This window comes from Pavona decussata, unplaced genomic scaffold (assembly GCF_977016875.1).
Source record: "Pavona decussata unplaced genomic scaffold, jaPavDecu1.1 SCAFFOLD_14, whole genome shotgun sequence".
In the NCBI taxonomy this organism is placed as follows: Eukaryota; Metazoa; Cnidaria; class Anthozoa; order Scleractinia; family Agariciidae; genus Pavona; species Pavona decussata.
The window spans coordinates 2,059,157-2,071,015 of record NW_028145437.1 but is presented as its reverse complement, the minus strand read 5'-3'; the positions used below and the strand labels follow the sequence as shown (position 1 = coordinate 2,071,015).

Here is an 11,859-nt window from a genome sequence, read left to right as displayed (position 1 = left end):
GTTCGTCTCTCAAGCATTTTTAGTTTCAGCTTGTCTTAAAAAACTCAATTTTGGTTGGGCAGGAGGTAACTCAGGACAAGAAAGTCAAGTTGCACTTTATCAAATGCCATGCCCCTTGGGAAGTACTGCTGTTCTATGCCGAGGAATTGAACTTCCGAGCTCCCCTAGAGGTGGGTAGTCTTTCTTTCCTTTTCTTTTTGTTTTTTGTTTTCAGGAAATGAAATAAACAGCTCTGCTGAATTGTGAATTTCTTTGAGTAAGCTTATATCTAAGACAAACCACTGTAAATGCTACCCACCTCGAATAGCCCTTGCTAATAGTGGGTATGCAATATTGTAATAATATTTGTCTTTTCTCATAATTAATTGTTGTTGTTGTTGTTGTTGTTACACTGGGCTAGAGGTTGTTTAGAACTCTGTAATCTATGAGCTTACAGTGTATCATTTTTATATCAATTTTTTAGCGATTATCACTCGATTGCTACATATTTTACACAGTTTTAAATATTTTCAATTTGTCTTTTATTTTTGATATCTATTCATTTTGTGTCCCCAAATTAGTATGGGATTTTCCCAGGCTATAAGGCATTGACACCCTAATAAAGTTTCTACTAATTCTACTTCTCTTTCGACATCATTTAAGGTCCCCCGGGAAGGTCCTTAGCTACATATTCCATACCACAGGCTCATACTCTAATTATTAATTCCACTGCTTTCATACTAACCCCCAACAAATGTACATGTACATGTAATTTTACAGTAAATGAAAAGAACTTTAGTAAGAAAAATGAAGGTGTAAAATTAATAATTACACACAGCCGGTCATTTTTCTGACTGAAGTACCCACTTCTATTCATTTGTGCATGTATTGTAAGAAGCAGTGCAGAGATCTTGTCTCAAGGTGGTGTTTTCAACAGGCCTCATTTCTGAGGACCAAACCAGCTTGAGTAGATCAGCTGCTCAAAGTAAAAGGCTCACATTGAACTGCCATAGCTCTGGGAGACATAGACGAAAGCCTTCTGCACTATGACATCATGGATTGCTAATGGGAAAGCAAAATTACTAAAAAAATTATTCTGTTTCTGTACTTACATGAGTTTCTTTATCTGTTTTCTCAGCTTCGCTCTTCTCAAAAAATAAATTGGTCAGAACGAATGCTGGAAAAATTTCACCTGCCAAACATTTTCAAGGATGATGTTCCAGGCCAACCACCTGACTATTTCACTTGTACATTCCAAGCAAACAAGCTCAGCAAGTAAGTTTATCCATACAAGAAATTTAATAAGGCATTTATTATTCAACACATTGTAACACTGCCAAAATATGGTCATGGACGGATGGTGCACTGAATATTCATCCCTAGTTAACAGTTATCCTGCGATATACATGATTTTGTGTGTGGGGGAGAAAAATGGCAGATTAAGATAGTCTCCAGCTTTCCTGCAATGAAACTGTGCTTTGTTATCAATATGTTGAATAAATATTTATTTAATATTTATTGTCCTGCTCAATCTTGCAGAATATCCCTAAGTATCTGGCAATATTCCACGTAATTTCACAGGATAATTGTTAAATAGCTACAGAGTTTATCCCCATTAAGGACATGTAGCAATAAATATTGGTAATCATTTGTTGATGAATAATCTGGCAGTCGCCCTCAAAAGCAGTATATTCCTTGGAATTATTTAAGGAAATATTAATAGTATATTTTCCAGGGTAGTCAGTCTTTAAATAATGTCATACATTTATTAAGAAGAAATTGCAATATTTGTTAATAAAACTAATTTATTTTCCAGGTTCATTGGCCATGAAAATCAAGACACATACTTTACAGAAACAGAAAGAACAAGAGTGGTAAGAATGTTTTTAAAGGACCTAAGATTAGTGGGTTGTTTTTTTAACCACTTGGAACCTGAGGGGATGATTTACCAGTACAGTTGAGCTTATTTTCCCAAAGGACTGGCCAACTTGACTTTTTGTCCACAACGTCTACTGATTAAAGGATAAAATAATTAGTCAGAATGCAAATTTATCTTTGGAAAAAATAATTAAATACTTACTGATTTTAGCAAACTGATTTTACTGTCACACCATGAACACTTTAATATGTATATGTAGTACATGTAAAATAATTATGTCTGAAATTGAAATTCCAATCACATGCAACATCTTCAAAATACTTTGTCTGTCTTATCTGTCAAGAATTTATATGATTGTCACTGGCACGTATTCCTAAATAAATCCTATTTTAGAGTCACTTACACTACTTGAGCAGAGAAATTAATAAATGTAAGCAAAAATGTTTTGACAGGCCAATGCGATGGTTCAAAACAGTTATATTACGTAAGCTTTTTATTTTAAGTGTGCATGATACATCTACATATCACATGCGCATTATTTACTTCAGGAAACAAGATAAAAACATGTTAAGAAATCTCCATCTCCCGACAAAAGGTTTTGTCAAAATGGCTTCCATTTTAAAATTCTTTTGTTTCTATTCAAATTGGCCCTTCTTGCCTGACTCAAAGTAAAATACCAATTTGGGTTTCTGAGCTTATTATTAAGAACCAGGTAAGAAGGGCTAATTTGAATACAAACAAAAGAAATCAATATTAAAATGGTAGCCATTATATTTTGACATAAGCTGTTTAATCTGAGAACACCTCTTTTTGTAACATGTTGTGAACTTTTTCTTTCAAGGTGTATGAAATCATGGAAACTGCCCCTTATGGCAAACGACAAAAAGGAGAAATCGGTATGAATGCATGTCACAATATACATGGTTCTGCTAAATAACTAGCATTAAAAAATTTTATTGGGACACTTACAAGTCAAACCAATTTGCGTGAGATGAAAAATGTCAAGAGGGTTGTCATTATTACTGTAAGATCTGGAGTTGTAGCGGTGGAAAGGTGGTTGACAGTGTTAAGTGGTGAGGGCAATCCCAGTTTACTATATACTTAATAGGTGTTTTGATGTACTGTAGTATAATGTTCTGATGATGATGATGATGATGATGATGATGATAGGAAATAATGTTGTTGATGATGATTTAATATTTTGATGATAATGATGATGATGATGATGATGATGATGATGGTCATGACAATAATGAAAATAGGACGGTGACATTTTTTTAAAAAATTCACACGATTTGAAAAAAAATACAAGCAGTCCAAATGAAAAACAGGCAGCAGGGATGAAAGAAAGCTGTGTTGGTTGTGCAGCAATCAGATCTCATGACTCAACTCAACTGGACAGAAAAAAAAGAAAAAATAATAGCTGTAGAATGTCAGCTTTTTAAAGTGAAGTGATTTGTTATGTAACTGAATTATTCTGTGTTTAGGTATCAACCGCCTTGTTGAAGAAGGTGTTTTCACAGCTGGATATCCACTTCATGTGGTGAGTTTTCTGTCCAAATGCTCCTGGAGGATATAGCATTGTTTTAAAGTGCATTTTTGGGACATATTCGCAGATATTCCAAAATCAGAATACCTCAAAAAATTAAATATATTCTTCTTCTAAAACAGAATAAGAATTGGATTAAAAAATCTTAGAAATTACCAAGGGTAAGAAAGCAACAGAAAGAGTAGGACACATGTAATATAATTGTTGTGTTGTTGTTTAAAATCTATTTTGATTAAAAATTTTTCAAACTAGTTTCATTTTCATTTTCCTTTGTGCAATATTCATTATCATTACCTGAGACAAAGGGAAATAAAAATCAAACTCCCTGAAAATTTTTAAACCAAAACAACTTTGAACCACATGTACGTCCTTGGCATTCAAACAATAATGTTGTACAGTTGTGGTCCGCTCATTTCAGACTTTCAGGGAAATATTGAGGAGAGACTAAAGAGAATTAATTCAATCTCAGCTGTCTGCAGATCTTAGTATTCTGTGAATTCATTTGGGGACTAGGAACTGAAATAATCTCTGTCATAGTTTGAATTTGTCCCAGTTTCTTTTATGTGAGAATGTAGTCACACTATGATTAATATATATTTTTCTTTTTTGCACTAGGGTCCAGCTGAATTACCAAAAGAGTGGAAAGAGGGACCAGATGGACCAGAAGAAATTAAACTCAATAAGAGACAGATTCTCAAAGAGTACTGGGCACGCTGGGGCAAGTGGCTCAAATATCAACCTCTTGACCACATCAGGTTTGTTCAAGAAAATTGTGAAAGCCATCTGTACCCTGGACTGTTTACAATCCCCTATTTTACTGTGTGATCTTCAAGATGACACACTTCAATCAAATGGCCACCGTCATGCCTAGTCATGTTAAAAACAACCTGGGATGATTTGCCAAAGCTACCATGGGGCCCTTTGTCAGAGTCTCCCCCCTCCCCCCCCCCCCCCATTTAATAGTTTTGGAAATCTCCAAAGGTTGCACTCAACATAGCAAAGGAAGATCATTGGAAATCATTATATTAAAGCATATGGTCTCAATGTTCACATGAAAACATAGCGGAGTTGTAAACAGTCTATCTGTACCCCTTTTGCGATGCCAACTTATTTTTCACCTATAAAAGTAATTGGATTTTGCTAGTTGTTTTCAGGGGAATATGTTACATAACGGTCATTCACTGGTTTACTGAATTCTCTTTATGCCAGTGTGTAGCACAGGAACTACATTTGTATTGTTTACAACCCTCTCAAAAGAATGTGTCTTCAGCTGGTGATTTTGCCCACTACAGCAGTGATTTGCCACTTGATTCACACTGATTTTCCTTAAGGCCCCTTTGAAGCCTACTGTAATGTAATACACCTAGAACTTATTGAGGGGGCTGGTTAAATTGCTTAATTATGTGACTCATAAACCGCTAATAGGCATTTGGTCATTAAAACAATATTATTCCTTTAAAATAAGATGTCTTGCAACTTAGAAGAAGTAAACTTGTATTTCTCTCAGTGATAGTAGAGCAGGTGAAACATGGGAGCACACTCAAAATCACCTTCAGCAAGGGGACTTAATTTTCACATATGCCAGCAGTGCTATTTTAGTTTGCCCACCTATTCAAACTGTCCTGACAGTGACTGTTACCAACTTTTCTGTATCAATCACTGTGACCATTTTTCAATGTTTTTTTTTTTCCACAGAGAGTACTTCGGAGAGAAGATTGGAATTTATTTTGCTTGGCTAGGTAGGGTATTCATTAACACATTTTGCTGCAAGCTACTTATTTCAGATTTCTTGTGAATTTATCCAACTGTAGCATTCTGCACTCTTTTGCTTTCTCCTGGGTGAGTGGTTATTGCAGCTGGTTTTCATGACGCCAGTGGAGTGGTTGTTTGAGGGATGGCACTTGATCAAGGAAATGCAATATTTAAATATCCACCCTATACAGTAGATCAACCTTATTCCCAGGGTCCTCTCCTACTTGGCCCCCACCATGGAGGCAGAGTAGGAGAGGACCCTGGGAACAAAGTTGCCTATAGTCATAGATATATTTTGAGGTGCAGTGGTGTAATTGTGAGTGCATCAGAATTTCAATCTGATGGTCAGAAGATCAGAGGGGCATTGGTTCATTAGGCTTGTTTGGTGTCTTCATTGCTTTGTTGTTTCCTCAGTCAAGAAACTTTGCTCCACATTGTCTCTAGAAGAGCTTCACTCAGCTTGCAGCAGCTAAATGTAGATAATTATTATGTAATTAACAATTAACAAAATCATTAAGAAATAATGGAAAATGGCGAGGAAGCAGCATGAGCTTCTGCATCTAATGTTAAATTAGAATGACAATGGTGAGCATCCCATCCAGGGGGGAGTAGCAATACACCTAGTTTCTTCATGCTACAGAAATGGGTTTAAGCTTCAGCCATGTGAGCCACTTAGGCTTGCAGTGCGACTTGACCTATACAGTGTAGATAAAATTAATTTCATGACCTCTTCCATTACTAAAGAGAAAGGAAACAGTTTCTAGAATTCATCTTACCTGACTTTTTGTGATCATCAGGTCAATACACTGCTTGGCTTCTTATGCCTTCCTTTGTGGGACTGTTGGTTTTCTTGTATGGAGTCATAACTATGAATGGACCAGACAATAGGCCTGCGTAAGTAGTTCAATTTTATTGTTGCTACAGTGAATGTGCAGCCACAATGTGTTTATTTTATAATGTTTATTTTACATGGGTTGATCCATCTTAATAACAAAACCAGACCATATACATTACATTATTTAATTACCCATGAAGGTAACGATAGTAACTATAAAGGCCGCTAACTCCACAGGGTCATTACTCCGACTGAGAACGTAATTTAAAACATCCTGTTTCCTTTAGGGAAGGGTTCCCACTTCAGAATTGATATCTTTCAAACTTTTTGTCATGTTTTTATTATTTCAAAAGAAAAACAAACAAATGTTTCTATTTCCCACAAAAATACCACAAATTCCAAATGTAAGCAACCCTCTCCCTCCTCCCCCAAAAAACATATCCTCCATCAAAATATAAGCCCCCTCCCAAATAAAAAAATCCCAGCTGCTAAAATCATTCTGAGTATAATGCTTCTGGAATGTAAGTCCATGAACTTAAAGGGTTGGTTGTTTTAAGCTGTTAGGTTAGCTTTTTGAGTTTAACCCAACCAATTTTGAAACGAAAAACTGCCCTGAATAATACTGAGCCCTCAACAAGAACAAGGCCTCCCCAACAAAAAGTTTTAAAAAGTCCTTAAAACGAATATAATCCCAGAGCTTACAATTATTCTGAATTTTACAGTAACTCGTGGAAATATTTCCATAGATATACGGCTTCGGAGCAGCTGTTCGTTGAAGGTTTATCTCTAACCACCATACGATATACTGATAGTTAGCGGGTTGCTGTTGTTTTCAGCCTTGATGTATGTGAAGCTCCTCCATTAACTTACAAGATGTGTCCACTGTGTGATGAGTCCCTTGGCTGCCATTTTATTGATCTGAAAGGCAGCTGTATGTTGGGGAAGGTATGTAAAAGCTTGTGTACTCTTGACAAAGACCCCTGATTGATTCTTCGTCATATGTAACGGATACATTGTCAAGAAAAACCTTTTATATATGATTTAGAATACAAAGGATAGCACGCTGGAGTTCTGTAGCGAGCCAGAAAACGAACACAGGCACAAATCAACTTAAAATTCAGTACCATATTGTTTGATTGATTGTTGGTGAACATACCAAACTTTTTTCACATCAATCTGTCTAAGTAAAGAGAAGACGGATTAAAAGCCGGTTGAAACAGTGAGGTACGGTCTCTAAAATACCTCAAGTTACACGTGTGACGTGTAATGGTTTATTCTATTTAATTTTCGTTTTCTTCGCAGATTTCATACTTGTTTGACAATGCAGCCACCGTTTTCTTTGCAGTATTTGTCTCCTTTTGGGGTAGGTACCAGTATTCATTGAAAATTATGGCTTCGAGCGGTTTTCAATTTTTGGCTGGCAAAACTCACGCCATTAACTCAGCCAATGAGAGGCAAAACCAAAACCAATCGTGACTTGTTCGCACGCGTTTTCCCGTGCTTGGCGCCGGTCACATGGGCTTGCTTCGAATTCTGAAGTCTGCTATGATTGGTCAAAGTGAAACTCTGGTTTTGCTTTCAATTGAAACCTGCTCTGATAGGAACACTCGTTGAAGTTTTGGGGGAAGTCGAAACGTGTAAAATTTTGGTCGCGTTTCTTGTTCCAAACTTCTACTCGCGTTCCATACTTTTTGGAAATGCGAAAATTGGTTTGAATTTCAAAGAATAACAACAAATTGGAAAACAGCTGTTCATTAACTATGCTAGTAATAAACCTTTCGTAAATTAAACAATCTTATAATATACATTTTCTGTACGAACTTACTAAAATAACTGAACTAATCGATGTTGAAGTTGTTTTTTGCACGTAGCTCTGGGTTTATATTGTTGCTGTTCTTTCCTGTGTGTTACAGCTGTGTTTTTTCTGGAGTTCTGGAAGAGAAAGGAGATCACCCTAGCATATCATTGGGATGTACTCGAGTATGAAGAAGAAGAGGTAACTTAAAATCAACTTTATCATGACAGCAACGCGTCAATCGTGCGGTTAAGGCAGAAAATGGGCGTCACTCTCTTTTTAAGCGAGACACAAGTTAGGCTGTACCCACCACTCGGACACTCGACACGCCATTTGGGAAACAGGCGGTTTTTGCGCGTACTCGAGTGTTTCGAGTCACGCAAGATTGTTTCTTTAAATTTACAAGGCCTAAAGAGAACATGCGCGGACGAAAAATCCTTTGAGAGTGCATGAGGGAGACAGTTTTGGAGTTTGGCCAAACAAATTAGAGCAGAAGTTGAACTTGGGTCAACTCTTGTCGGACCCAGTCCCCGTACCTCCACAAAAGGTCATGTGGGATCGAATCTCGTCAAGGACTGCGATTTTTTTCTTTCTGTTTTTTTCCTCGTGACAAACTGAATGTTATCTGACTTTGTTGTTTAGGAGCGGCCGAGGCCAACATTTGCAGCTTTAGCACCGACAGTAGAACGGAACCCAGTGACAGGAATACTGGAACCTCATTTCCCAGATGAAAAGAGACAACCTCGAATCTTCTCGGGAATAGCTATTGTTATCACTATGGTAAGAGACAGCTAAACAATGTCACCGTTCGTTTTTTAAAGGGGAGAGGTGGTTGGTGGAATATTGTCCGCATAGATAATTCTTACTCACCCCTTTCTCACCTTCCTCGAATTTTTTTTCTCTCGGAAGACCTCCTTTTCCCCCTCCCCCAAAGAAGAAAGTAAAAGAAAAGAAAAATGAGCTATATTCTTTGTCAAATTATAAAGAGTTTCTTTTTCACTACTGGAAATTGCGTCGATGAGCCTTAGATTATCAAGGTCCCCGTTATTTTTCACGTGACCCCCCCCCCCCCCCCCTTCATTGAAGCCATTTTTTCACCCTCCCGCCCAATACCTTCAAATCTCACCATCAAGAATGAATGGTTTCCAAACTGTGGTGCCTATCATATCTGAGTCGTCATTACACACGTTAATACCATAAACAGCCAATCACAGCTCAAAACAGATACCTCTGTGCAAACGGTGCCGAGACCAACTACCAAGCGCGGGAAAAACATGAAAAACTGGTGCCAAGTGCGCGAAAAACCTTTCAACCTTCGCTAAGCGCACAAAAACATGCAGCCGGTGCCAAGCGTGGGCAACGTTTGTCAAGTGTGCGGGAAAACGCGCTTTCGAGTCCTCAAATACAACTTTTAAGCCTGAGTTTTTAGCGACGCAACAATAAGTTAATCGTAATTTTTGTTGTTGTTAGGTTTCGCTAGTGTTGGTGTTTATGGTGGGAGTGATTGTCTATAAGCTGTTGATTTACCGTCCTCTGGCATCCAACCCTTCAACTCGAGAGCGTGCTCAGCAGATTGCCAACATCACAGGCGCGTTTGTCAACTTGACCATCATCATGATCCTCAGCAGGGTGTGTACCTGATATAGCTTATATACTGTATATACATTTAGTAAGTTGCTCTGAAAACGTCTTTTCCGTACAGACAACAACTTTCAATGAAGCTTCAGTACTTCGTGTTTCAATAGCAGGCGAAATCGGAAGTTTGACATTTGATTTCTACGTTGCCTTCGATAAAGATACGAATTTTTTTTAAGTGATGGCGTAATTTGCGAGAGCAGAAGCCTTTTTGCGATGGTTGTTTCGCCTTTTTCCAGCGAGAGAAACAAGAGCAACGAAAGGCGCCTGCTGTCGTCGTCTAGCGATAGCGATAATGAAAACAATGAAGTTATTTTACGAAATGGGATACCCTGAGAGTTTATTTTTTTACCAGTTTTCGAAAAAGCAAACCTTACGCACTACTATTCCATATATTTTGGCGAAATTATACTAGATTATTGAATTTATGAAATATGACTCGCTTTACAGGTGTACGAAAGAGTTGCATTGGCTCTGACTCACTGGGGTAAGTCAACTTTTATTAGTCTCCGATTAACTGTCATTAAAAGGAAGAGAGAATTTAGTATTGATTACAAGTCCTTTAAGAGTACACTTACTCGCAGCATACGTCGTATATAGTAGAAGAAGCAACAACACGTTTGTTGGCACCGCATCTGGACTAGCCTGCAGGGTATGTGGTAAATCAACGGCGTGCAATTTTGAATTCCAGCGCGCAGACGCACGCTCGATGGATTTCCTCAAGTAGTTGCAGATTTCTGGAACCCTTTCATTGAGTTTCATATTTTGGAAAACTGTTTCAGGCTTCTAAGGCGGGGTTGTGTCAGTGGTGATATTTTTATCTCGAGATGTTCCGCTATCAGGATGATGATAGAAAGCGAATGTTGCATTTTGAGGTTTTCAAAGGTTTTCTGAATAGTCAAGGTTTTGGGTAAAGTGATAATCTAAAGCGTCCTCCTTTAGTCAATAGAGAGAATTATATTTTGGTTTGCTTTCTTCCTTTAGAAATGCATCGGACACAAACAGAGTATGAAGACAACTTGACGTTCAAAGTGTTCGTTTTTCAGTTCGTGAATTTCTACTCGTCTATCTTCTACATCGCCTTCTTCAAGGGAAAGTAAGGAGTTGTTTCTCTCTGTTGCTTTGTTTGCTTCTTATTTGAAACTCTCGTAATAAAGCTTTCAGCCATAATGCCAAAAAAAAGATCGTCTAGGAGGGTGGTTGGTTACAAGAGCTAAAAACAGTGAACAAATTCTGTATAATAGGCAAGTGGTCACAAAAAACAGGTGATCACCTAGGGAGGTCCACTGTAGTTTTTGTGGTTGTGTTTTATCCCTTCCATCCTCTCGATGCCATGTTTTCTCGAAACAAATGTGGAATGACAATAAGAATACGCTGAATCCCTATCTCTATTCTCTAATATGCAAATGAAAATAAAAGGTGAATTGCTAAAACTGCATGAAGGACAGCTGTACAGATTTTTTTATTAGTTTTTACAGAAAAACGTGATAATTTTATTTGCAGGTGTGAACATATCCCAAAGTTTAGGCTTGATGGATTCTAGGGGAGAAACTGAATTACGTTTGTTGTTTTTCTTTTTTCGTGCTTCTTACTGCTAGCATTTTGTTCCTTTTGATCTCTCTCGTTGCCGCACCTTTTCCTGTTTTGGCCCAACTTTGAAGTAATTCAAATTTCAAGCCTGGATTAAAGATGGTTGTGTCAGCAAAATGTGCGGGCTTTGATGTTGCTACAGGGATTTCACAGAAAATCGTCTCGATATAAACCCGGTCTCCCGAAAGAGAAGTCTAGAAAATGTACAAGAAAAGTAATGTAATGAAAATCTGGATTCACTTGATCATGAACAGCTACCAACCGCTTCTAAACAGACTCTGTTTGCTAAGTCAATGCGTATTTTGTTGGGCAGGTTGGTTGGTTACCCCGGACACTACCGTAGACTGTTTGGACTCAGGCAAGAAGAGGTAAGGAAAGTCACGCTGCAGTCCGTAATGTTTAGTACGTTGCGTTACCGTTTAGTGTGACAAATGCCACAACTAGGCTAAAGGTCCTGTCACGCAAGGTGATTTTTCTTGTAAGATACAATGATGCGCTATTACGAGATAACTTTCAACACAGATAAAAATGCCGCAGCTGATACTACACCGTTATGAAAAGTAGATTGATTGTTCCAATTTCCTTGGCAATCGTCTATTAGTTTTCGTTGGTAAGTGTCAAGTTGGACAAGTACGAAAAACGTAATTTCATGTTTGTAGACAGCAGCTTCTGGCCTTGACCTTACATAACCCGTAATGCACGTAGGTTTGGAGCGATTGAACGTTAGAAACCGTTTCCCATCAAATTAGTTAGCTACACTGTATGTATGTACTCTTGGAACAAAACATTGGGTGCAAATGTGGTGCGTCCAACAGTACCTTTGATGATTGTATAACATGACCATC

At 37.8% G+C, this 11,859-nt stretch overlaps 1 protein-coding gene across 2 annotated transcripts in view; it reads left to right on the top strand.

Moving 5' to 3' along the window:
* LOC146487711 (anoctamin-7-like) overlaps nt 1-11,859 on the top strand; it is a 31,903-nt gene that overhangs the window by 12,847 nt on the left and 7,197 nt on the right. For both annotated transcript variants that reach the window (XM_085083965.1, XM_085083957.1), the window contains 16 exons: nt 63-170; nt 1,118-1,254; nt 1,796-1,853; nt 2,700-2,754; nt 3,346-3,401; nt 4,023-4,162; nt 5,103-5,146; nt 5,957-6,053; nt 6,831-6,939; nt 7,297-7,357; nt 7,908-7,990; nt 8,432-8,569; nt 9,260-9,418; nt 9,875-9,911; nt 10,409-10,520; nt 11,328-11,382. In XM_085083965.1, the coding sequence (XP_084940091.1) occupies nt 63-170; nt 1,118-1,254; nt 1,796-1,853; nt 2,700-2,754; nt 3,346-3,401; nt 4,023-4,162; nt 5,103-5,146; nt 5,957-6,053; nt 6,831-6,939; nt 7,297-7,357; nt 7,908-7,990; nt 8,432-8,569; nt 9,260-9,418; nt 9,875-9,911; nt 10,409-10,520; nt 11,328-11,382 (1,449 nt within the window). The remainder of the gene's footprint in view (nt 1-62; nt 171-1,117; nt 1,255-1,795; nt 1,854-2,699; nt 2,755-3,345; nt 3,402-4,022; nt 4,163-5,102; nt 5,147-5,956; nt 6,054-6,830; nt 6,940-7,296; nt 7,358-7,907; nt 7,991-8,431; nt 8,570-9,259; nt 9,419-9,874; nt 9,912-10,408; nt 10,521-11,327; nt 11,383-11,859) is intronic.